The sequence below is a fragment of the Lolium perenne genome, chromosome 3 (assembly GCF_019359855.2).
Source record: "Lolium perenne isolate Kyuss_39 chromosome 3, Kyuss_2.0, whole genome shotgun sequence".
Taxonomy (NCBI): domain Eukaryota; kingdom Viridiplantae; phylum Streptophyta; class Magnoliopsida; order Poales; family Poaceae; genus Lolium; species Lolium perenne.
The window spans coordinates 179705671-179733611 of record NC_067246.2 but is presented as its reverse complement, the minus strand read 5'-3'; the positions used below and the strand labels follow the sequence as shown (position 1 = coordinate 179733611).

General features: G+C 43.6%; 1 protein-coding gene across 1 annotated transcript; it reads right to left on the bottom strand.

The window, feature by feature from the left end:
* Nucleotides 1–6665: 6665 nt before the first annotated feature.
* On the bottom strand, nucleotides 6666–8799 carry LOC127342737 (heat shock 70 kDa protein BIP5-like). The gene has a single exon (XM_051368744.2). The coding sequence runs from the start codon at nucleotides 8789–8791 to the stop codon at nucleotides 6794–6796; it is 1998 nt and encodes a 665-aa protein (XP_051224704.1). The 5' UTR covers nucleotides 8792–8799; the 3' UTR covers nucleotides 6666–6793.
* Between the last annotated feature and the right edge of the window lie 19142 nt (nucleotides 8800–27941).

Here is a 27941-nt window from a genome sequence, read left to right as displayed (position 1 = left end):
AGGTCCTAGTCAATTATACTCCTTCGCGACCTCGCACACCCACCCTTTGTTGCAATTCCGACATTGGGTCGTCGCCGGCCTACATCACTTGGATGCCTTCCGACCTCGACAACTATCAGGTTTCGCGACCTTGATACCTTCGCTGGTCGTTGCAACCCATCATAGACTGCATTACCGTGGGGACTTAGGGCTCCCCAACAACTCCGCTTGTCCCTCAGGATCAAGTGACTACGGTAAGCGCATCCGTTGATGTACGAGAGGAAGAAGCACAATTGACTACTCTGTCCCACTCCAGATCTTATGGTTAACACGAGTTTTACGGCACAAGAATCACTGGACGACATTTGTTGTTTAATCCTAGATGGATACAAACCCTTGCAATGGAACCTCCACCATACTCATGACATGGTTCCATTGCCCACCACTTAGTAATATCATAATTATGAAGATAGCACTTTTAATTTTTATGCAAGAGTGATAAGTATAGTACTTTGTAAGTAATTTGGTAAAAATACACAAATGACATGAGCAAGCGATGAACTTGCCTTGCGACTGCAATGTAGTGCAGTTGGATATTTTGGACTGACCCTGGTCCTCTGTTTCTGAAAGAAGCATCATTGTCCGATAAGGGCAATGGTTAAAGAAGCAATTATGCGTGCTTTCAGCTTTTAGGGTTTGTTCCCCCCTTCCCGGTGTTTTATTATTTCATGTGAGAGGTAATTACTAAGAATAATTTAGGAATACTCCTTTGAGAGTAAAATACTACCTTGGGATATTTCCAAGGTGTTTTTAAGTCCGAAAGGAATTTATGGACTTATCTTTATCATTAAAAATATGAGGTGTTATTTTTAATGATTTTTATAATATTTATTCTTTGTATTTAATTATGACTCAATTTCATTTGTCTCAAAAATTCCATTTCATATTTTGTTATGATAGAGAATTTTATTCTGAGTGGTTAGCATTTTTTTTAGAGCTATATTTATTTTATAAAATTATGTGAAAGATTTAATTAAATGGTCATTTATGAAATGACCAAAATGCGGCCCGAGCTGGTTAGGTTAGACCAGCCTGTTGGGCTTGGTCCAACCGACCAAGTCGCGCCCGTAGATGCAGTCTCGTCCTAACCCTAGCTCTCCCCCGACGCTCTGGCGATTTGCGGTCGCCGATTTATCCCGGCCGCCTCCGGTCATCTCCGGTGACGAGATGGGTCGCAGATGAACCTCCGCTCGATGGCGCACCTATCGGTCCACGTCGATCTGGGATTCGCCGTCGTCACCGCTCGTCCCCAACTCCTCTCCAACACGGCCGCACGGATCCATGGCGATTCGCCGCCCGCCGGCGCTCCTGGTGCTATGGCGCCGCCGTGAGCCCTGCTGTGGTGGTGCTGGGTGCTGCGGCGTTGCTGTGGCCTGGCCTGGCTTGGCCTGGCGCCGCCGTGCCCCCGGCGTGTGCCTCCGTGGCCGCCATGGCCGTGTTCCTCGACTACTCGCTTGTAAGTGCCCTTCTCCATCTCTCTCTCATCTGTTCCTCCTCCTTCTTCTAGCTTGAGCTGCAGCTGCTCCTCCTCATGGAGAGGCCATGCCGTGCTGCTTTGCTTTGCTCTACTAGGCTATTTGTTGTGCTTCTTTGTTCTGTCGTATCTTTGTTGTGCTTCTTGTTCTTTGTGCGTATCTTTGTTGTGCTTGTTGTTGCTGTGCGTATGCTACTGTGCGTACTGATGTTGTGATGTGCTAGCTGCTGCTATTGCTCTACTGCCATGGCCTAGCTCTATTGATGTGCTTATGCTGGTGCTCCCCTCTCTCTGGATTATGCTTGTGTGCTTGCCATTCTTGCTGTTGTAGCTCATGAGCACTTGCTCATGAGCACTTGCTCATGAGCACTTGCTCATGAGTATCATGTGATGCTCATGGCCTGCTAGGTTGCTCCTGCTGTTGCTTCTGCTGCTAGGCTATCATGTATATTCATATTCTTGACCCCTGGCTTGATTACTATGAGTAATCCTTGCATTCTGCAAGAACCAGTGCCTCTGGTGTGTTGCTCATTGAGCTGTGATTCATGGTGATGCTCCATTGATCATGATTGTTGGCTAGACAGCTCCATCCCTTGATAGTGTGCTTCTGCGTACAATTATATCTCATATCTTTGATTATCTGTGATGTAACTCTTAATGAATTGTTACTATTTGATTTATCTGATCAATGGGTTGGTGCTAGGCTTGGCTCTAGCATGCCCTTGCATGCTCTGTCAAGCCCTGATGATCACATGATCACCAGTTGCTTGGTGATTGACTATTGTCCTATGGCTTGTGTCTCACTGATGCTCTTCCTTGGCCTGTGTGGCACTCAAGCCTGTGCTGGTGCATGCTCTTGCCTGCTCCAGCACCTGCTGATGCTTGCAGTGATCCTCTACACCATTTGCAAGTGTCTGGTGCATGGTTTACTTATGTATTTCATTTATCTGTGTAGCCTTGCTTGATTAAATAGATAAATGGGGTGAACTGCTTGTCAGTGATGATCCTATTGTTGGATATATTGGAGCTAGAGGGATGCCAACCACTGGTTGGAAACCCTAGCTCACTTCTGAACCTTATTGGGTGATGATGCAGTGACTTGGTGTGTTGGTATGTGGGTTTGAGTGTGCTGGGTGCTTCATCCATGTTTTGTGTGTGCGTGGAGAGCATGCATCTAGCCTTGTGAGCTGCTGTGCATGCTCCCAGGTTGGAACTTGGATCCTGTCCTGGTTCCCTCGGCAGACTTCATATTATCCACCAATTTTACCATATTTTCACTAATATGCCAAGTGGCAAAGCCACTTGGCCTAACTTTTGTTTCTCTGTGCTGTATTTGTTTGCAGGGATGAATTAGATGATCAAATGAAGATCATTCAAGTGTTGATCAAGCAATCTATGAAGATTTACTTGTCTAATTTAGAATTCTGTCAACAATAGTAATTCTTTTATTTTAATTTTTCATTTATTCATTTGTGTAAGGTGTTGTAATATTATAATTCAATTTGGATAATGTAAATGACAATGCAATATGTGTGTTAATCAATAAAGCTCAAGGTTTTCTCTAATGGGCTTTAAATATATGTTCTTTTATTTTATATACTTGATTTATTCTTTTGTTTATAAATTATCCATTATTTGAATTATTATATACTTAATTGCTTTTTGAATTTGAAATTCAAACATAACTTGTTTGAATTCAATCATGCAACTTAACTTGAGAAGGAAAATTTTCCCCTCTCTTCTCAAAAACCCTAATTGAGTTTAGATAGGTCCAAGTCTATCGCACTCTCGAAACCCTAATCCTATGTGGTGTCGAGAGAGAAACTTGTCCCTAATCCAAGGAGGGTCCAACCGTAGTAGACTGGGACAAATTAAGCTACTAGGACTAACATCTTAAGGCCCTCACTCGATCAACTAGGAAAAAATACCTCACTGCCTAATGTCGGTTTTCATCTTTGCAAGACCGGGCCATAGCCATGTATTGTCCCCAAGACGCTAGGAGAATCCCAAAGTGAGTTGGTAGATGTCTAGGGCACGTTTGGTAGCCCGAAGCTCAGTGAGATCAGGCTCCAGGGTTGGTTTGCCCGTTGCAAATAGGGCAACGGGCCAACTTTAGCCAGTTGTATGGTAGGTTGGGCTGCATCAGTTGCTACTCAATTGTTTAGTTGCCTGCAAAAAACTGGCATATGTGTTCAGTCACACGTCATGTGTTTGGTTGCCAACTCGAAAAATTTAGCTGTAGAAAATAATGTACTTTATCAACTTGAAAAATTCCCAACTCGAAATACCCAGTATTTTGGGCTGCACAAAAATGCGAAAATCTGACATCTGAAGTAGTTAGAAGTGCAAAAATTAAATCCTCGAAAGTCTGTTAGTTTTTTTCATTTTTAAAGCATATATTATAAGTTAATTTTGGTTGAGATTTTGTGTGTTGATAGAGTACATCATTATCTACATCTAGAATTATTTTTCCATATTTTTTTGAAACTTTGAAATTGTGTTTTCAAATTTTGAACGAGCTCCATGTAGCTCGAGCTCCAAAGTGAAGTTATGGAAGAAAAGGGGTAATATCCTAGAATAGTCCCACTTAGACAGATTATCATTTGTTTTGTAAGACATAAAAAAAATAAAGGCCGATTGGGCATTATTGACCTACAAATTCAGAATGATTGTTTTCTCATGAAATTTGAAGATTTTTTTTTTTGAGAGGGCTGATGTGCCTTGGGTTAACTTGATCTGGAATCTTGCTACTTTTTTTCCCCACCACTAGCCAAAACGAATGTATGTTCTTTAGGGTGGTGAGATTGCTGGTTGTTCCCTGCTTATATGAACTTGGTCAAATGATAGAATAAAAATGGAACCTACATTATGCTTTGGAACGATAGCTCGCAATATCATGATCTTAGGTTGATTTTTCCCTTAGCTTCCTATGCCATCTCCCTTTAGGTTTGTTTTAGCAGACCTTTTCATAATTAGTCACTCTTGGTATTTCATTTACCATTATCCAAGGCTGTTTATGTGAAATTTCAAATATTATAGGATTTAATCACACATGTTCCTTCTTGAGATAAAATTTATTTATGGACTCGTTGTTGGGCTAATGGGTTTTAAGTTTCCAAGGAATATGCTTTCTTTATGAACATTAAGCACCCTGGTCAGCCTCCCTTGCATTTGGATGGCTGTGGAGATCATGTTGGCAACAAAAGCATGTATTTTTATGGCTCTTGCTCCAAGATAGATTGAACACCAGAGACCTGCTTTAGAGGAAACATATTTCTTATATAATCTTATTTATTTTTCAAAAAAGTAAGATTATCCATGTGTCTTGCAATGGGAGTGCCCTTGACACAAGAGACAATCTTTTCTTGCATTTTCGTTTTGCTCAGGCTTGCTAGAAATATTTGTGTCCTTCGGTGATCATACATGTTGGGATTTCTCACTTGGATCATATATCCCTTCTTAAATTGCAGTTGAACAAACCTTTTACATGGAGTTGATGATATTAGGTGCCTGGGGGATTTGACGAGAATACACCATAGAGAGGTGTGTCGATCATATAGAAGGGTGCCAAAGAAGGCAAAAGTATACTGCCAACAAGAGGTGGCAGCTCCTCACCACAAGCCTACTCTCCCAACTGCCAGGAAGACAAAATAAGAACTATGGAAGAGCTTCGCGAGCCGCCACCTGTCAAACTCCTCCTTGATCCTCTCTTTGATGGTTACCTAGGATACCACTGTTCCGTTGAAGACCATGCCGTTTCGATGCCTAAATGCACCAAAACACCACCTAAGGGATTTGGATGACTAGCAATGCCTTGATCTTTAGAAGGATAGGCTAAACTTCTACGGATGCAGAACAAGATTTAAGCAGGAGATATGTTGGCTTAAGTCCCAACAAGGAAGAAAAATGGACTTTTTCCTACTTGGGTAGACAGTTTCATGTGATTTATTTATTTCTCTGTTAAAAAATACTTATTTATTTCTTTTTCTTTAATGTACAAACCCTTATACTCTTTAACAGCAGAGTCCCACTGTTTCTCGTAAAAGAATACTGTTTTATGATTTTTCCATAAGTGCTACAGTTCCTCAACTATATGCAGTGGATGAATGTTGGGAACGGTGAAGGGAAAAAGTGGCGTGTAATGGCAACTGTAGTCTTAGGGTGTGTATTCTTTTGCAGCACCATGGCAACTGGAATTGTTCAGGTTGAAATTAAAGATGTACTCTCGAAAAGGATCAACAATGATAATGGGCGGGTCAAACTTTGTACTCCTCAGAAGAACAAAGTGAACTCAAGGATAAATGGCAGAATTGTGGTTCAGTTACTAAATCTGCACCAAGTTCTACTGGCAAGGCCCTAGAAGGCTAGAAGTCAGCTTCGAATACTAAATCTGCACAAGTGATTCTACTCAGCCGGCTGGCAGTTCAAAGAAGCGGGCAAGAACACTGTGAGAGTAGATGGCTGAAAAGGATGAGCTTGAGAGAAAGGAGAACATATTGATCAAGATGAATGAGTGGCAATACCATTGTTGTAATCGCGTTCTGCAGGCAGTAAAATATCTTACTCCCTCCGTCCAACAAAGGATGTTTCGACTTCGTCTAAATTTGAATCTACCAGTGATCAAATTGTGCATCTGTCATGCAGAACTATGGAAGAAATACTAAGTTACGGGAGACTGAAACTTAAAACCTAAACATTTCCTTGCATCAATCGTGGTAAAGGCGGAACAATAGTAAGGGGTCGAGCTGCCAAGTTGTGAAAGGTTAATAATTCTGTCTTTCTTGTGTTGTTGCGTTGTTTTGCTGCTACTTTGTGCTTAGGCACGCTTTTAATAATTCTTGTCTGAACACTAAAGATTCTATTCATCCCATGCTCTTCCTTGTTCTAATTAGACCAAGGCTGCTAGTTGTGTTCTCCGGAAGCTATACAATCTGAAAACACTGGATAACAATTCTTGACCTGATGAGTGCTAACTTTCTTCAGTATACCGTCGGTAGAATAAATTCAGATATCTACTAGTGCGCCAGTAGATAACATCTAAGAACCGACTCTGTAACCTGATTCTGATAAAACGATATAGTTGCATATTACAAAACGAAGGGTTGGTGAACTTCTTTTAACAAAGAGTGCACACAGAAAATCAGTAAAAGACAGTGATTACAGTGCGAAGTAGAATTGATTTACAGCACGAGTGTGCATTACTAGTGGAAGAGATGCAATATATCTAGAGAAAATAAAAGAAAACTACTAATATAAAGCTCTAACAAACAAGCAATAGTCCTACAGCTCATCGTGATCGTCCTCCTCAGCGCTGTTATCACCCGGTGCGCCTCCAGACCTCTGGTACACCGCCGAGATGACAGGGTTGCACACTTCTTCCAACTCGCGGAGCTTCTCATCGTAGTCCTCCTTCTCCGCCTCCGGGTTGCCGTCGAGCCAGTCGTTGGCCTCCCGTACGGCCTCCTCGACCTTCTCCTTGTCGTCACTTTCCATCGCGTCGGCCATCTTACCATCCACAGTGTTCTTGATGTTGTACACGTACGTCTCCAGCTTGTTCCTGGCGTCGACGCGCTCCTTGACCTTTAGGTCCTGCTCCGCGAACTCCTCGGCCTCCTGCACCATCCGGTCGATCTCCTCCTGGCTATGACGACGGCCGTCGTTGGTGATGGTGATCTTCTCCGACTTGCCGGTTCCCTTGTCCGCCGCCTTCACGTGGAGGATGCCGTTCACGTCCACCTCGAACGTCACCTCGATCTGCGGCGTGCCCCTCGGAGCCGGTGGGATTCCAGAGAGCTCAAACTTGCCGAGGAGCCTGTTGTCCTTGGTCATGCTCCTCTCGCCCTCGTACACCTTGATGGACACGCTGGTCTGCTTGTCCTGGTACGTCGTGAACACCTGTGTCTTCTTCGTCGGCACCACCGTGTTCCTCGGGATCAGCTTCGTCATCACACCGCCGACCGTCTCCATGCCTAGGGTAAGCGGCGCCACGTCGATCAGGATCATGTCCTTGGTCTTATCGTCGACGTGTCCACTCACGATGCTAGCCTGCACGGCGGCGCCGTACGCGACGGCCTCGTCGGGATTGACACCCTTGTTGGGCTCCTTGCCGTTGAAGTAGTCCTTGAGGAGTTGCTGCACCTTGGGGATCCTGGTGCTGCCGCCCACGAGCACGATCTCGTCGATGTCAGTCTTCTTGAGCCCAGCGTCCGCCATGGCCTTCTTCACCGGCACCATCGTCTTCCGGAACAGGTCGTTGTTGAGCTCCTCGAACCGCGCCCTTGTGAGCTGCTCCGAGAAGTCGGTGCCGTCGAAGAGCGACTCGATCTCGACGCGCACCTGGTGCTGGTTGCTGAGCGCACGCTTGGCGCGCTCGCACTCCCGGCGCAGCTTCCCCAGCGCGCGCATGTCGCCGGCGATGTCCCGGCCGTGCTTCCGCTTGATCAGCTTGATGAAGTAGTCCATCAGGCGCTGGTCGAAATCCTCGCCTCCGAGGTGAGTGTCCCCGTTGGTCGCCAGGACCTCGAACACGCCATTGTCGATGGCCAGCACGCTGACGTCGAAGGTGCCGCCGCCAAGGTCGAACACCAGCACGTTCTTCTCGGACCCCTTCTGCTCGATGCCGTAGGCGATCGCTGCCGCGGTGGGCTCGTTGACGATGCGGAGGACGTTGAGCCCGGCGATGACGCCGGCGTCCTTGGTGGCCTGGCGCTGCGCGTCGTTGAAGTAGGCCGGCACGGTGACCACGGCGTGCGTGACCTTCTTGCCGAGGTAGGCCTCGGCGGTCTCCTTCATCTTGGTGAGCACCATGGCGCTGACCTCCTCGGGGCTGAACACGCGCACGTCGCCGTCCTTGACCTGCACCTGGACGTGCGGCTTGCCCTTGCGATCCACGACAGAGTAGGGCAGCAGCTTGATGTCCCGCTGCACGACGGCGTCGGCGAACTCCCGACCGATGAGGCGCTTGGCGTCGTAGATGGTGCGTTCCGGGTTGGCCGCCGCCTGGTTCTTGGCGGCCTCGCCGATGAGCCGCTCGCCGCCGTCGGTGAAGGCGACCCAGGAAGGGGTGATCCGGTTGCCCTGATCGTTGGCGATTATCTCGACGCGGCCGTTCCGGTAGACTCCGACGCACGAGTAGGTGGTGCCGAGGTCGATGCCGATGACGGTGCCGGTGTTCCCACCGGCGACGCCTTCCGTGGCCGCAGCGGAACCTGGGACCGCCAGAAGCAATGCGGCGACGAACACCGCCAACATCCACATCGACGCACGAGCCGATGCCATCTCGACTGCTTTGCTTTGGTTAGCTGTGGTTCTCGATAGCCAAGACACGAGGAGGCTGCGATATTTATAGCGGAAGTACATCCAGCTTCCAGCATCAGGATCGTGGTGTGCTGTCTTGTCGAGTCCAAGGTGGACGCGTCACGCGGGTGATTTCAGCCGTGAGATTCGCTGATCTGACGAATAAGAAGATGGCGTGACGTGGTAATGCGTAGACACGTGGATGCCGTTGCTAACTCAAACACGATTGCAAAGAAAACACCTTTTACTTATTTCTTGCAGAGTCCGCATACACTTTTCTCACAAAATTATTCTTTTGGAGTCATCATCGAAAGTTCTTTTCTTTTTTATAGATCACTCATCATCGAAAGTTCTAGTGTTCTACTATACACACTCTTGACGTAGTACCATATGTGATATGTCTCATCTAAAGAGATTGCAAAAGACACATCATGCAGCCTAAACTTCATAGGTGATTGAGGTCTCCACAACAAAATCCCAACCCGATTCATGGAAACCATGATGTCAAGAGGGCAACCCTAGCTGACGGTCGACCGTCTGGGCGATCAGTTTCAGACAAAAGATTTTATTTTTAGTATAATATTTAAAATTTCTATTTATGGTAAAATATCTGTTTTTAGCACAAAAAAATTCTAATCAAATTTGATATACAAGAAAAGATCCGCATGCATGCGCTAGCAGATAGATTCGCTGATGTGAGCAAAATGTTTTAACTTTCAAACGACAACTTCAATTTAAGATTCGCGTTCACCAACAAATCCGTCTCGACAAGATCTTCAAAACTACCACACATGTTAATATATTTCGATAACTTTTTTTTGGCTAAAAGTTATCAACCCTCTCTATTTAAATAATCAACCCTTCGTACTTGAGTAATCAACGGTAAATGTATAAAATTATCAACCCCTAAAGTTAATTTTATTTGAATATTTTGACGGTTTTTTTTAGCTCACATGTTATTAGCCGATATTTCCTTTTCTAGCAATCGTTTGACGAAATTTTCTATTTATGAAAAATGTTGCATGCATTCGCTACGAGACAAAAAGAATGATGTCAGCGAGAATCTTTCTTAATTCTAAAATTCAGAACGTTTTATCTCATAAATGAAAACTTCAATTTAAGATACATTTTCACTAATGAACTCGTCTCGATGAGATTTTCAAAACTAGCACCCATGTTAATATGTTTCTGAAGGAGATATGCCCTAGAGGCAATAATAAAGTGGTTATTATTTATATCTTTATGTTTATGATAAATGTTTATATATCATGCTAGAATTGTATTAACCGAAACATTAGTACATGTGTGATATGTAGACAAACAAGAAGTCCCTAGTATGCCTCTTAAACTAGCTTGTTGATTAATGGATGATTAGTTTCATAATCATGAACATTGGATGTTATTAATAACAAGGTTATGTCATTGTGTGAATGATGTAATGGACACACCCAATTAAGCGTAGCATAAGATCTCGTCATTAAGTTATTTGCTATAAGCTTTCGATACATAGTTACCTAGTCCTTATGACCATGAGATCATGTAAATCACTTATACCGGAAAGGTACTTTGATTACACCAAACACCACTGCGTAAATGGGTGGCTATAAAGGTGGGATTAAGTATCCGGAAAGTATGAGTTGAGGCATATGGATCAACAGTGGGATTTGTCCATTCCGATGACGGATAGATATACTCTGGGCCCTCTCGGTGGAATGTCGTCTAATGTCTTGCAAGCATATGAATGAGTTCATAAGAGACCACATACCACGGTACGAGTAAAGAGTACTTGTCAGGAGACGAGGTTGAACAAGGTATAGAGTGATACTGAAGATCAAACCTCGGACAAGTAAAATATCGCGAGACAAAGGGAATTGGTAATGTATGTGAATGGTTCATTCGATCACTAAAGTCATCGTTGAATATGTGGGAGCCATTATGGATCTCCAGATCCCGCTATTGGTTATTGGTCGGAGTGAGTACTCAACCATGTCCACATAGTTCTCGAACCGTAGGGTGACACACTTAAAGTTGGATGTTGAAATGGTAGTACTTGAATTATGGAATGGAGTTCGAATATTTGTTCGGAGTCCCGGATGAGATCCCGGACATCACGAGGAGTTCCGGAATGGTCCGGAGAATAAGATTCATATATAGGATGTCATTTTATGTGAAATAAAATGTCGCGGAAGGTTCTATGGAAGGTTCTAGAAGGTTCTAGAAAAGTCCGGAAGAAACCACCAAGGAAGGTGGAGTCCACAAGGGACTCCACCTCCATGGCCGGCCAGCCCTAGTGGGGGTGGAGTCCCAAGTGGACTCCACCATAGGGGGCCGGCCACCCCCCACATGGGAGGTGGGAATCCCACCTTTGGGTGGGAGTCCTAGTTGGGCTAGGTTTCCCCCCTCCTATGGAAGGTTTTGGTTTCGGATCTTATTCGAAGACTTGGACACCAACACTTGGGATCCACCTATATAATGAGGGGCCAAGGGAGGGGGCCGGCCACCCCAATACCATAGCTTGGCCGCCCCCCTTGAGTGGCCGGCCACCCCCTCCCAAACCCTAGCTTTGCTCCTCCACTTCATATTGCCCGCGTAGCTTAGCGAAGCTCCGCCGGACTTCTACACCGCCACCGACACCACGCCGTCGTCTTTGTCGGATTCAAGAGGAGCTACTACTTCCGCTGCCCGCTGGAACGGGAGGTGGACGTCGTCTTCATCAACAACCGAACGTGTGACCGAGTACGGAGGTGCTGCCCGTTCGTGGCGCCGGAACCGATCGTGATCAAGATCTTCTACGCGCTTTTGCAAGCGGCAAGTGATCGTCTACCGCAGCAACAAGAGCCTCATCTTGTAGGCTTTGGAATCTCTTCAAGGGTGAGACTCGATACCCCTCGTTGCTACCGTCTTCCAGATTGCATCTTGGCTTGGATTGCGTGTTCGCGGTAGGAAAATTTTTGTTTTCTATGCAACGTTATCCTACGGTGGTATCGAGCCGTGTCTATGCATAGATGGTTGCACGAGTAGAACACAATGGTTTGTGGGCGTTGATGCTCTTGTTATCTTTAGTTTGAGTACTTTGCATCTTTATGGCATAGTGGGATGAAGCGGCTCGGACTAACTTTACATGACCGCGTTCATGAGACTTGTTCCTCGTTCGACATGCAACTTGTATTGCATAAGAGGCTTTGCGGGTGTCTGTCTCTCCTACTATAGTAAAGATTCAATTTACTCTTCTATTGAAAACATTAGTATCAACGTTGTGGTTCATGTTCGTAGGTAGATTAGATCTCTCTCGAAAACCCTAAACCACGTAAAATATGCAAACCAAATTAGAGACGTCTAACTTGTTTTTGCAGGGTTTGGTGATGTGATATGGCCATAATGTGATGATGAATATGTATGAGATGATCATTATTGTATTGTGGCAACCGGCGAAGCCTTATGGTTGTCTTTAAATTTCATGTTAAGTAGTATTTCAAAGTAGTTGTAATAGTTGCTACATGGAGGACAATCATGAAGACGGCGCCATTGACCTTGGCCTTACGCCGACGATGATGGAGATCATGCCCGAAGATGATGGAGATCATATCCGTGCCTTGGAGATGAAGATCAAAGGCGCAAGAACAAAAGGGCCATATCATATCACATATGAACTGCATGTGATGTTAATCCTTTTTATGCATCTTATTTTGCTTAGATCGCGACGGTAGCATTATAAGATGATCCCTCACTAAAATCTCAAGATAATAAAGTGTTCATCCTTAGTAGCACCGTTGCCAAGTCTTGTCGTTTGAAGCACCTCGTGATGATCGGGTGTGATAGATTCAATAAGTACATATGACGGGTGCAAGACAGTTTTGCACATGCGGATACTAAGGTGGCCTTGACGAGCCTAGCATGTACAGACATGGTCTCGGAACACGTGATACCGAAAGGTAGAGCATGAATCATATGGTTGATATGATGAACACTTTGAGTGTTCGCCATTGAAATCACACCTTTTCTCGTGATGATCGGGTTTAGGTGCGGTGGATTTGGTTCGTGTGATCACTAAGACAATGCGAGGGATATTGTTTTGAGTGGGAGTTCACTTAGGTTTTTAATTATGTTGAATTAAAATTTGAACTCAATTTGTCATAAACTTAGTCTAAACTATTGCAAATATATGTTGTAGAGATGGCGTCCCCAATCAATTTTAATCAGTTCCTAGAGAAAGAGAAACTTAAGAGCAACGGTAGCAACTTCACCGACTGGTTCCGTCATGTGAGGATCTTCCTCTCTGGCGGAAATCTGCAATTTATGCTTGATGCACCGCTAGGTGACCCTCTGAGAAGATGAATCCGATGAAGTAAAAGCTGTTTACGCGACTCGGAAAACTTCGGTACTCTCAAGTTCGGTGTGCCATCCTGTGCGATGCGGAATCCGATCTTCAAAAACGTTTTGAGCACCATGATCCTCATGAGTTGATGAATGAGCTGAAAGCTATATTCGAGACTCATGCGGCCGTGGAATGCTATGAAGCATCGAAACATTTCTTCAGCTGTATGATGGAAGAAGGCAGCTCCGTTAGTGAGCACATGCTCGCCATGACCGGAGCATGCGAAGAAACTTCGATGACTTGGGAATAGTGATTCCTAACGAGGTAGGGATTAATCGTGTCCTTCAATCACTGCCACCAAGTTACAAGAACTTTGTGATGAACTACAATATGCAGAACATGAACAAGGAGTTACCTGAACTCTTTGGCATGCTAAAAGCTGCTGAGATTGAGATCAAGAAAGAGCACCAAGTGTTGATGGTCAACAAGACCACCAATTTCAAGAAACAGGGCAAGTCTAAGGAAAATTCAAGAAGGGTGGCAAGAAAGCTGCCACGCCTCCTATGAAACCTAAGAACGGCCCTAAGCACGATCTTGAGTGCTATTACTGCAAGGAGAAGGGACACCTTTGGAAGCGTAATTGCTCCAAGTATCTGGCTGATCTAAAGAGCGGCCTTGTCAAGAAGAAGAAAGAAGGTATATCTGATATACATGTTATAGATGTTCATTTCACCGGTTCTCGTTCTAGTACCTGGGTATTTGATCTTTGGTTCGGTTGCTCATATTTGTAACTCGAAACAGGAACTAAAGAATAAACGACAACTGCTGAAAGATGAAGTGACGATGCGCGTTGGAAACGGATCCAAGGTCAATGTGATCGCAGTCGGCACACTTCCTCTACATCTACCTTCGGGATTAGTTTTAAGCCTAAATAATTGCTATTATGTACCTGCGTTGAGCATGAACATTATATCTGGATCTTGTTTAATGCAAGACGGTTATTCATTCAAGTCTGAGAATAATGGTTGTTCTATTTTTATGAATAATATCTTTTATGGTCGAGCACCACAAAAGAATGGCTTATTTACGTTAGATCTCGATAGTAGTGATACGCATATACATAACATTGATGCTAAGCGAATTAAACTTAATGATAATTCTACTTATATGTGGCACTCGTCTTGGTCATATTGGAGTGAAACGCATGAAGAAACTCCATACTGATGGCTTACTTGAATCACTTGACTTTGTGGCACTTGATAGATGCGAAGCATGTCTATTGGGAAAAATGACAATGACTCCATTTTACGGTATAATGGAGCGAGCTCTTGACTTATTGGAAATCATACATACCGATGTATGTGGACCAATGAGCGTAGCATCGCGCGGTGGTTATCGTTATGTTCTAACCTTCACGGATGATCTGAGTAGATATGGGTATATCTATTTCATGAAACATAAATCCGAAACTTTCGAGAAGTTTAAGGAATTTCAAAGTGAAGTAGAAAATCAACGTAACAAGAAGATCAAATTTCTACGATCTGATCGTGGAGGTGAATATCTGAGTTATGAGTTTGGCATGCATTTAAAGAAATGCGGAATACTTTCACAATTGACACCGCCGGGAACACCTCAACGAAACGGTGTGTCCGAACGTCGTAATCGAACTCTCTTAGATATGGTTCGTAGTATGATGTCTCTTACTGATTTGCCGTTATCATTTTGGAGTTATGCATTAGAGACAGCCGCATTCACTTTAAATAGAGCACCATCAAAATCCGTAGAAACGACACCGTATGAATTGTGGTTTAATAAGAAACCTAAGCTGTCGTTCCTGAAAGTTTGGGGTTGCGAAGCCTATGTAAAGAAGTTACAACCGGACAAGCTAGAACCCAAAGCGGAGAAATGCGTCTTCATAGGTTACCCTAAGGAAACTATAGGGTACACTTTCTATCACAGATCCGAAGGCAAAATCTTTGTTGCTAAGAACGGAACCTTTCTTGAGAAAGAATTTCTCACTAAAGAAGTGACTGGAAGAAAAGTAGAACTTCGATGAGATTGATGAATCTATACTCGTTGATCAGAGTAGCGCGATGCGGAAGTTGTGCTGTACCGCCTACACCGGCAACGAGAGGAAGCTAATGATAATGATCATGAAACTTGAACGAGGAAACTACTTGAACCTCGCAGATCGACAAGGGAACGTGCCACTCCTGATTGGTATGATCCTTGTCTAAATGTCATGATTGTAGATAACAATGATGAGGACCCTGCGACGTATGAAGAAGCGATGATGAGCCCAGATTCCAACAAATGGCAAGAAGCCATGAAATCCGAAATGGGATCCATGTATGATAACAAAGTATGGACTTTGGTAGACTTACGATAGCCGAAAGGCTGTCGAGAATAAATGGATCTTCAAGAGAAAAACAGATCCTGATGGTAATATTACTGTCTATAAAGCTCGACTTGTCGCAAAGGGTTTCCGACAAATTCAAGGAGTTGACTACGATGAGACTTTCTCACCTGTAGCGAAGCTAAAATCTGTGAGGATTTTGTTAGCAATAGCTGCATTTTTCGATTATGAGATTTGGCGAGATGGATGTCAAAACGGCGTTCCTTAATGGAGACATTGAGGAAGAGTTGTATATGGTACAACCCAAAGGTTTTGTCGATCCTAAAAATGCTGACAAAGTATGCAAACTTCAGCGTTCAATCTATGGACTGAAGCAAGCATCAAGAAGTTGGAACCGACGCTTTGATAAGGTGATCAAAGACTTCGGGTTTATACAGTGTCATGGAGAGGCCTGTATTTACAAGAAAGTGAGTGGGAGCTCTGTAGCATTCCTGATATTATATGTAGATGACATATTATTGATCGGGAATGATATAGAACTATTAAGCAGTGTTAAGGGATATTTGAATAATAGTTTTTCAATGAAAGACCTTGGTGAAGCATCATATATATTAGGCATCAAGATTTATAGAGATAGATCAAGACGCCTAATAGGGCTATCCACCAGTACATATCTGGACAAGATTCTAAAGAAGTTTAGAATGGATGAAAGTAAGAAAGGGTTCTTACCTATGTTACCAGGCAAGGTATTGAGTAAAACTCAAGGACCGGCTACGGCAGAAGAAAGAGAAAGGATGAGTAACATCCCCTATGCTTCGGCAGTAGGCTCTATTATGTATGCCATGCTATGTACAAGACCGGATATAGCACATGCTGTTAGTTTGACTAGCATATATCAAAGTGATCCAGGAATGGAACACTGGACAGCGGTCAAGAATATCCTGAAGTACTTGAAAAGAACTAAGGATATGTTTCTTTGTTATGGAGGTGACCAAGAGCTCGTTGTAACAAGTTACACCGATGCAAGTTGGAACACTGATCCCGATGACTCTAAGTCACAATGCAGGTACGTGTTTATATTGAATGGTGCTGCGATGGGTGGGCAAGCTCGAAGCGGTGCACGGTGGCGAAGTCTTCAACGAGAATCGAGTACATAGCGGCTTCAGAGGCTTCATCGAAGCGGTATGGATGAAGAGGTTCATTGTAGAGCTCGGTGTGGTTCCTAGTGCATTGGACCCATTAATCATTTCTTGTGATAACATGGGTGCCATCGCCAATGCACAAGAGCCAAGGTCACACAAGAGGCTGAAGCATATCAAGCTGCGTTACCACTCGATTCGCGAGTACATCGAAGATGGAGAAGTAAAGATTTGCAAAGTACACCTTGATCTGAATGTAGCAGATCCGCTTGACTAAAGCTCTCCCTAGGGCAAAGCATGACCAACACCAAAATGCCATGGGTGTTAGGTATATTACAATGTAATCTAGATTATTGACTCTAGTGCAAGTGGGAGGCGAAGGAGATATGCCCTAGAGGCAATAATAAAGTGGTTATTATTTATATCTTTATGTTTATGATAAATGTTTATATATCATGCTAGAATTGTATTAACCGAAACATTAGTACATGTGTGATATGTAGACAAACAAGAAGTCCCTAGTATGCCTCTTAAACTAGCTTGTTGATTAATGGATGATTAGTTTCATAATCATGAACATTGGATGTTATTAATAACAAGGTTATGTCATTGTGTGAATGATGTAATGGACACACCCAATTAAGCGTAGCATAAGATCTCGTCATTAAGTTATTTGCTATAAGCTTTCGATACATAGTTACCTAGTCCTTATGACCATGAGATCATGTAAATCACTTATACCGGAAAGGTACTTTGATTACACCAAACACCACTGCGTAAATGGGTGGCTATAAAGGTGGGATTAAGTATCCGGAAAGTATGAGTTGAGGCATATGGATCAACGGTGGGATTTGTCCATTCCGTTGACGGATTGATATACTCTGGGCCCTCTCGGTGGAATGTCGTATAATGTCTTGCAAGCATATGAATGAGTTCATAAGAGACCACATACCACGGTACGAGTAAAGAGTACTTGTCGGGAGACGAGGTTGAACAAGGTATAGAGTGATGCGAAGATCAAACCTCGGACAAGTAAAATATCGCGAGACAAAGGGAATTGGTAATGTATGTGAATGGTTCATTCGATCACTAAAGTCATCGTTGAATATGTGGGAGCCATTATGGATCTCCAGATCCCGCTATTGGTTATTGGTCGGAGTGAGTACTCAACCATGTCCACATAGTTCTCGAACCGTAGGGTGACACACTTAAAGTTGGATGTTGAAATGGTAGTACTTGAATTATGGAATGGAGTTCGAATATTTGTTCGGAGTCCCGGATGAGATCCCGGACATCACGAGGAGTTAGGAATGGTCAGGAGAATAAGATTCATATATAGGATGTCATTTTATGTGAAATAAAATGTCGCGGAAGGTTCTATGGAAGGTTCTAGAAGGTTCTAGAAAAGTCCGGAAGAAACCACCAAGGAAGGTGGAGTCCACAAGGGACTCCACCTCCATGGCCGGCCAGCCCTAGTGGGGGTGGAGTCCCAAGTGGACTCCACCATAGGGGGCCGGCCACCCCCCACATGGGAGGTGGGAATCCCACCTTTGGGTGGGAGTCCTAGTTGGGCTAGGTTTCCCCCCTCCTATGGAAGGTTTTGGTTTCGGATCTTATTCGAAGACTTGGACACCAACACTTGGGATCCACCTATATAATGAGGGGCCAAGGGAGGGGGCCGGCCACCCCAAGACCATAGCTTGGCCGCCCCCCTTGAGTGGCCGGCCACCCCCTCCCAAACCCTAGCTTTGCTCCTCCACTTCATATTGCCCGCGTAGCTTAGCGAAGCTCCGCCGGACTTCTACACCGCCACCGACACCACGCCGTCGTGCTGTCGGATTCAAGAGGAGCTACTACTTCCGCTGCCCGCTGGAACGGGGAGGTGGACGTCGTCTTCATCAACAACCGAACGTGTGACCGAGTACGGAGGTGCTGCCCGTTCGTGGCGCCGGAACCGATCGTGATCAAGATCTTCTACGCGCTTTTGCAAGCGGCAAGTGATCGTCTACCGCAGCAACAAGAGCCTCATCTTGTAGGCTTTGGAATCTCTTCAAGGGTGAGACTCGATACCCCCTCGTTGCTACCGTCTTCTAGATTGCATCTTGGCTTGGATTGCGTGTTCGCGGTAGGAAAATTTTTGTTTTCTATGCAACGTTATCCTACAGTTTCGACAACTTTTTATCGGGCTAAAAGTTATCAAACCTGAAATGCGTCATTTATCAACGGTAAATTTTAAAAATTACCAACCCAAAAAGTTAATTTCGTTTTGAAATATTTTAGCGACTATTTTTATTTTACAAGCTATCAACCCGGTGCATCGTTATTTATCAACGTTAATTATAAGTAACTACCAACCCTAAAAAGCTAATTTCATTTAGAATATTTTAGCGATATTTTTTTTAGTTTACAGGCTATCAATTCGGTGTCCCGTTATTTATCAACGGTAAATATAAATAACTACTAACCTGAAAAAGCTAATTTCATTTAGAATATTTTAGCGATTTTTTTTTACTTTACAAGCTATCAACCCGCTGCCCCGTTATTTATCAACATTAAAATATAAACACCTAGCAACCTCAAAAAGCTAATTTCATTTAAAATATTTTAGGATCTCTTTTTTAGTTTACAAGATATCAACACAATGCTCCATTATTTATCAATGGTAATTATAAATAACTATCAACCCTAAAAAGTTAATTTCACTTAGAATATTTTAGCGACAATTTTTTTAGTTTACAAGCTATTAACCCGGCATCCGTTATTGATCAATCGAAATATAAATAACTATCAACCATAAAAAAGTATTTAATTTAGAATATTTTAGCGAATCGTTTTTAGTTTACACGTGTAATATTCCAGGATTTGGGGTTACAAAAATAGAGGAAACAGGTATGTGCATTGCATTCATGCATAGAAAATCCGGGAAATTTTCGCGCTTTAAAGTAAAAACTTGTCATAGTAACTGAATGTGGCGACCCCGGGGGTCGTAGGCTAGACAAACCCAGATCTCCATCTGGCATAAGCCTAACCTAGATCTCTAGGGCCTACAGGGTGAGAATCGGTAACACAACAGTGACTCTACGACTCAAAGAGTAATGCAAGCTCATAACTGAGCAAAAGAACCAAAGTATTACAAGCAGAGGTCACTGACCTGACATTTCATCAATCAACGGAAGCGAAGTTATGCTATCCTAAATAGCAAGATAGCAAATGGCCTAAGAGGCCAGGAGCATAACGGCGACGTCCCAGCACATAGATTCCAGGCTGCCACCTGGGAATCCCAAGCTACTCGTCGATGTCCCCCTAAAAACCTTCATTTGTTGGAGAGACTTCGTCTGAAACAAAGCATGCAAAGCTGAGTACAGGGACTCAGCAAGACTTAGTACAACCTTTTAGCAAAGCTGGTATGCGAGGCTTTATGTGGAGCTTATTTTGCGGAAAGCCAGTTTTCATTTATAAACAAGAGGGAGCAGAAGCTCGTCTATTCAGATCATTTTCAAAAGGGGATAAGAGAGCGATATCACTAGCTCTACTGATCATCATATTGAATCCACCGAATCTTCATCATCAGCTGAACCTATCAACTAGGAGCACCCCCTCGATACCCTGAGGAGGGATCCTTATCACACATTGATTCCAAGTTTTACGATTAGGTTAAAGTTGTCTGCTGCGCGTAGTTGACGTATGTCTTTCCGTTCAACACGCGACCGTTGGGAACCCCAAGAGGAAGGTGTGATGCGTACAGCAGTAAGTTTCCCTCAGTAAGAAACCAAGGTTTATCGAACCAGTAGGAGCCAAGAAGCACGTCGAAGGTTGATGACGGCGGAGTGTAGTGCGGCGCAACACCAGGGATTCCGGCGCCAACATGGAACCTGCACAACACAACCAAATTACTTTGCCCCAACGTGACAATGAGGTTGTCAATCTCACCGGCTTGCTGTAACAAAGGATTAGATGTATAGTGTGGATGATGATGTTTGCAGAGAACAGTAGAACGAGTATTGCGATGGGATTGTATTCGATGTAAAAGAATGGACCGGGGTCCACAGTTCACTAGTGGTGTCTCTCCCATAAGATAAATAGCATGTTGGGTGAACAAATTACAGTTGGGCAATTGACAAATAAAGAGGGCATGACCATGCACATACATGTTATGATGAGTATTGTGAAATTCAATTGGGCATTACGACAAAGTACATAGACCGCTATCCAGCATGCATATATGCCTAAAAAGTCCACCTTCAGGTTATCATCCGAACCCCCTCCAGTATTAAGTTGCAAACAACAGACAATTGCATTAAGTATGGTGCGTAATGTAATCAACAAATACATCCTTAGACATAGCATTGATGTTTTATCCCTAGTGGCAACAGCACATCCACAACCTTAGAGGTTGCTGTCACTCCCCCAAATTTAATGGAGACATGAACCCACTATCAAGCATAAATACTCCCTCTTGGAGTTACAAGTATCAACTTGGCCAGAGCCTCTACTAGCAACGGAGAGCATGCAAGATCATAAACAACACATAGATAGATTGATAATCAACATAGCATAGTATTCCATATTCATCGGATCCCAACAAACGCAACATGTAGCATTACAAATAGATGATCTTGATCATGTTAGGCAGCTCACAAGATCCAACAATGATAACACAATTAGGAGAAGACGACCATCTAGCTACTGCTATGGACCCATAGTCCAGGGGTGAACTACTCACACATCACTCCGGAGGCGACCATGGCGGTGAAGAGTCCTCCGGGAGATGATTCCCCTCTCCGGCAGGGTGCCGGAGGCGATCTCCTGAATCCTCCGAGATGGGATTGGCGGCGGCGTCTCTGGAAGGTTTTCCGTATCGTGGCTCTCGGTACTGGAACTATTATCGACGAAGGCTTAAGTAGGCGGAAGGGCGGAGTCGGAGGGCTGACGGGGGCCCCACACGCTAGGGCCGCGCCGCCCAAGTGTGGCGGCGCCTCGTCGCCCCACTTCGGTTCCCTTTCGGTGTTCTGGAAGCTTCGTGGAAAAATAAGATCCTGGGCGTTGATTTCGTCCAATTCCGAGAATATTTCCTTACTAGGATTTCTGAAACCAAAAACAGCAGAAAACAACAATTGGCTCTTCGGCATCTTGTTAATAGGTTAGTGCCGGAAAATGCATAAATATGACATAACGTATGTATAAAACATGTGTGTATCATCATAAAAGTAGCATGGAATATAAGAAATTATCGATACGTTGGAGACGTATCATTGTCTATGATCAACACGTCCTTCCCCAAGTCGTCTGTAACCGTGGACACGGCTTTTCGAAAAGATTTACCCTGCAGGGGTGTACAACTTTACCCACACGCGCCGACCGACTCTTAGCGCCGTACGTTACACACTTCCTTGGTGTGCCGGCAGAGGGTGGTCGACCAAAACCTTTCCCTTGCTTCGCCTATTCCATGAGTCAATCTAACTAAGGAACTCCGTCATCGTAGGTAGCCATTCTCCGAGGCGGTCCCGGTCATTGTGCGCAGGGGATCCAGTTCAATGCCTCCAGCATCCTTCACCCTAGCCACATCCATGTATGATGCACCTTTGAAAACCTTTTCCATGCCTTCGCCGTGCAAAATGGCAAATATAACTCGCAAACTAATTGACTCATGGGTAAGCTAGGCAAGTTCGGGCCAAGGGGTTCCCATGGCCCCCATGTGGTTGTACGCTCAGTCTTGGTTCCGAAGGCGAGAACCTCAGGTCCTAGTATCGGCGAGAACGAGTCAAATCATCACATCCCCATGTGGTGGCCCATCCAAGCCTTTAAGCATATTTATTATCATCACTGATCTTACCACGTCATCCGGCCATACTAGATTCATTCGTAGCTCTGATTCATCAACCAGATGGATCAGAATTCGTCAACTAAGCATGGCTAAGCATATTCGATATAACCGCTCTAGCGATGCACACGAGCTCAAACCTAATTTTGCTGGGAGAAGTGGATCAGAGTATATAGGCTACAAGGATGGTAAATGCAACATACATAGGATAACTATATCTGCCGATAAAACATATTGAAATCGTATGCAATATGTAGGAACCAGAAGTAAAAGCATTTCGAAATCATAATATGAACCAGGCTAGGGCTTGCCTTTGTCCCTGAAAAACCAATGTGGATCTTCGAAGATCCCATGCTTGAATTGTTCATCGGTGGACAGACATTAACCTTCGGTGCTGTCGATCTTCATCGTCTCGGCATGTGTTCTATTGATCGCGAAGAAGCAAACACCGGAAAGGTAAAGGAACAATCAACACATGGCATTGATGCAATGCGCATACAAGAATGATGATATGACATGTTAATTAGGTATTAAAATAACCCTAAGACATCATCAATTTAACTGGGTTTCGGCGAACTAGGGTTAGCAGTTTCGGAAACCTCAAAGGGGTTCATTTTAGTTCTTCTAAAACAACTAGGGTTAAAGTTGATTAACAATGCATGATTTTGATCCCAAAATGTATATCTCATTTTTCTGAAAATTTTGATATATTATACATATTTTTCCGATTTAAAATGAATAAGTTATGAATTTTACAAGTTTTATTCATTTTAAATCATTTCTGAAAATTCCTGGAAATTAATAAAAACTTGACAGACTGGACCCACATGTCATGGATTTATTCATGGAAAAATCTAATGAAAAGTGCCGCACGGGCTGCCTCTCGGTGCGACGGTGTGTCGCGATGCGTGCGTCGCCATCTAAGGGGAGATTCGCACGACCACGTCGCTCGAGGTAGACACCGCTTTGGACAAGGTTTGCGGCACCACATGTCAGTGTCTTTTTCATTTGAATTTCGGGATCCGGGCTACCTGAAATTTTTTCCCTTTTTTTGTCGCACCGCCCATTTCCCCCCTGTCGGTTCCTCCTCTCGCGTCTCGGTGGCGATTTCGGCGGTGGAGCTCGCTCGCCGCCGGTGTTTCTCCGATTCCTCGCCGTCGGCGACTAGATCCGCCCCAGGCGCTTACTCGGTGAGTCTTCCCGCATCTACTGGTGGTTTTTTAGCCGTTCTCGTCGCCGTATATGTGTGTATTTTATGCTGGTAGTCGTTGCCGCGCCGTCGAAATCGCTGGTCATCGGCGGGTATGGTGGTTTTTGGCTGGGTGGGTTTGTTTTTTGCGGCGTTGCGGTGCTCGTGTGGAGCTTCTGCGGTGGAGGGCAGGGCGCTTCCGTGACGGCGCACTGTAAGGCTCGGCCTCCGTGATGGCTCGGGACAGAGTTGAGCCGTCGATGGAGACCGCTGCCACCGTCGAGCTTCCAGTTGAGGGAGGTTAGCTACGCCGAGGAAGCGCTGGGTAGGATGCCATCGAGGATTCGCGTGTGGGGGCAAGCGCCGAGGTGATGTCTCTGCCGATGGGGAGGCCGTCGTCGAGGATACCCCCTGTCGTTTTTGTGCACAAGACCGTTGTGTTATGTGTCGTTGTGAAGTCGTCGAGAGGGAGGCCACAGTTTTGGGGCACAAATTGCATGAATTCGATGAGGGCACGGCTGTCCTGTTGGTTGCCTAAGGTTCCTCTTCCCTCCCCACTACATCTCTATGACGATGGTGGCAGTCTTGAGTGTAAGTACTAATCTAGCTCCGCGACAAGCCCATTTTGGAGCTTCTCGTTGGGCATGGCGGTGATGGTGAGACTTTTTCGACGGCGAGGTGGGGTGTGTGCGGGGTGACGTGCTTTTTTGGGACTGCTAGGTTTTGAGGTAGGTTTGCGAAAATGTGAACCCCGGGCTACATTTTCTACCGATGAAGCTCCTACAGGCTTCCTTCTTTTGTTGGTTGCCATTTTTTGCAATGTGCTGTTATTAACATGATTCCTAGCTCCATTTTTGTCTGGCCATGGCCTCTGTTTTTTTTTGCATGTCTTTTTAGACTAGGGATATGAGGTGAGTCAAAATGGTATATGATGTGGAGTAGAAGCAAATTATTGGATCTGGATATGATCTGGAATCTCTGTTGTTTGATATCCTTTTTGTAATTATGTCACTCTGATTTTTTTTTACATAGTGGACTGTTGTTTTTGTTAATCATAGGTGTTACAAACATGGCTAGGAGGAAGGGATCGCGGAACAATGCTGGTCATAAAGGGAAAGCAGTTCGTAAGCGTCACCATGTATGTGTTTTCTCTGATATATGTAATTCAACAACTGTTTGTAGTAGCATGTGAATAACGTGTAGATGCATCTGATGAAACTTGGTAGCCATGTTATATTAAGATGGTAGGTAAATTCTTTTTAAAACTATGGTATGGTGCATGTATGGTATCTGCATTTCAGTTATTCTTGTAGTAGCCATGTTATACTAAGCTGGTAGGTATGTTTTAAAAATATGGTAGGTGTATTATGATGGTTTGTTTTATTTGCAATTCATTTTTGTCCTGGTAGCCATGTTGTACTAAGTTGGTAGCTATTTTAAAAAAATATGGTATATGTATGATGATGGTCCGTTTTTATATGCAATTCAGTTTCCAGGTAGCCATGTTGTACTTATTTTGGTATGTAGTACAACAAAATATGGTAGGTCAATTTATCTGAATATGATAGCCATGTTGCACTTATGTAGCTGTTTTTGCCTGACTAACATGGTAGCCATGTTATCGTAGTCTGGTATGTACTTTTGAGGAACATAGTAGTTCAATATGCGAGGGAAGTTTTTGTGTAGTTGTTATAAACTTATTTTTTGCAAGAACCTGGGTACCATGTTCATTTTGGTTTCTTTATTGTTTGATTGACAGGCTTTTAGTGGAGACCGAAATAGGGCTTCTCCAGCTCCTATAATCAAGCTATATAATAGTTTGACTCAAGATAAGCGTGATGCAATAGTATCAATGGGACTGGGAAGTTTTCTGGATATCAAGTGTGAACATCTGCACAACCCACTTATTAGTTGGTTTGTGCAATGTTATGAACCAGCTAGGAGAGCATTTGTAGTCCCTTGTCGTGGCGCAATACCTTTGACAGAAGAGTCAGTTTATATCATGACTGGTCTTCCACGGCGGCAGTTAGAGGTTAAGTATTATGCTGATTATGAGTTGGAAGCTGTCATTGCTGAGAGGCTTTTCCTGGTGGAAGTACTAGACCTAAGGTTTCCGATCTCGCAAAGATGGTTGAGCAGTATGTGGGTGCCGATGAATCTTTCAAGGAGTTGTGGATGTTGTTCATCATGTCAACAGTAGTAGCCCCTACAACTGATAACAAGATGAGTAACAAATGTTATCCTATGCTGGTAATTACTTTTTCCTTTTTATTAGTGTTTTTTAAGTGGTGGTTATCTGTTCTGTTTTTTGTGTTTGTTATCTCATGATTTGGTTGGTTGCATTTTGTCCCCAGGTCGACATTGCTCGAGCAAATGAATTGAACCTCTGCAAATTTGTTGCCAATGAACTTCATGATCACCTATCAAATCAGAAATACACAAAGGGTTGCTTATTGTACTGTATGGTGAGCTTCCTGTAGCTCCTCCGTTTTTTAAACTGAAACAAATGGCTGTTTTATTACTGCTTTTTCTTTCTTTTTTCTTATTTTCTATACATGTTTTTCATGTAACAAACCTAATTTCTGTTTTTTTTCTTATCTTTTTTCATGTGACTTCATTTTGTGGGTATACAAGTTGAGATATTTTGATGCTCTTAAAACTGATCATTATGAGGTAGAGCTTGGCAATGCTAATTTTGCTATAAATGCTTGGTCGAAGTTAGCTATTGATGCAGTGGCAGCATTGGATGTTCAGGAGTATGATACAACCACTTTTGGTGTACTGGAGGTTAGCATTTCTGTATATGTACAACTTCTCCATGCAGTTTGTACTCGAATGCATGTACTTCTCTGTATTTTTTTTGCTCACTGTATTTTTCATTTCATTTGTTTTCAGTTGAAGGATGAGTATAAAGATGTTGGCGCCCTTGAAATGGGTCTTTTCGGTGGTCCAGATGGATTTGATTCCTGGATGAAGCTTAATACGCATCCCAGTTGTACACAAAAGGTAGCTAATTGTGAATACGCGCTTTTTGCTGTTTTCGTGCTTTTTGCTAAAGGCGATGCTGGCTAGTCTTTTGCTTTTTTTGTGTGTCTGCGCCTTCATATTTTCATGCTCAATTCTGTACTCACATATTTTAGCTTTTTCCTTTTATTTTTGCAGCAACGGGTGAAAGCTTTCAGTTTAATGCAGAACTTTGCATCAAGCCTTAATGGTCTATTGAGCAGTCTTGTTCAAGGATTGACACAATGTAGCAACGGAGAATCAAGTGATGATGATGTTGATTCGTATCATGAAGATGTTGACACGGAGGTATCTGAACATGATGCACACGAGAATCATACATCTAAAAATGTACCTGCCACTAGGAAAGTTGGATGTGCAACTGGTCATGCAAAGAAGAAGATGCTTGCGTCGCCTGTTGTTATCACAAGGAATGGAGGTCAGCAAGATGGAACTACAAGCCAAGCTAATCTATCTCCTGCTGTTGAAATGGAGAAGAAACTTCAGGAAGATAAATTTAGTAGTGCATCTCCTCCTGCTATGCACTCACAAATAAATGTACCGTCCTTTAGTGATTTGGATGGATCTGATGAAGTGAATGGTGGCGGGAATGAAAGTGAATCACCTTTTGAGTCAACTCCACAAGATGATGACAGAATCAGGGGTAGTGCAGCACATCTCGCAGCAAGTCTTAGCAATTCTAAAAGGATGAAAGAGTCAGGGTTTCCATCATCTTCTGAAACAATTGCAAATAGTAGGATCAAAAATGTAGTAGCAGTAGTAGCAGTACCTGACCATGGAAAACAAGGTTTGGAAACCATTCAGGAAAGGTATTTTTTTGGGTTTTCATTTGTTTTTACCTGGTTTACATGCATGGGAAACTGTGGATTTTGAGGTCTCAAGGAGACCATGAAGGACCTGGTAGTTAATGCTAGATAATGTGATAGTTGAACCATATAAATTTGGTAGTTATTTCTGTATTAACATGATAAGTTTGCATATATAATATGGTAACTTTGCATTATCTATATATGAACACCTGATATCAGTATATTCCTCTGAAGAACCTGTTAGTTTGGGGAACATGTGTGGTTAATGCTTAATAATATGATAGTTGAACCAGATAAACCTGGTAAGAATCATTGACTTACCATGATATTTTTTTGGTGTACATAATCTGGGTAGTAAGTAACGTTTTCCTGTCTTTTGTTTTGTTTTGTTTTTGATGCAGGGATATTGTTGATGATCATATAATTCCAAGCAGTGGTAATATTGAATCGAAAGGCAAGGATGTCATCATTGAAGGGTC

Excerpts from the sequence above, each read along its gene's own strand:
- LOC127342737 (XM_051368744.2), bottom strand. The coding sequence starts at position 8,791 with ATGGCATCGGCTCGTGCGTCGATGTGGATGTTGGCGGTGTTCGTCGCC.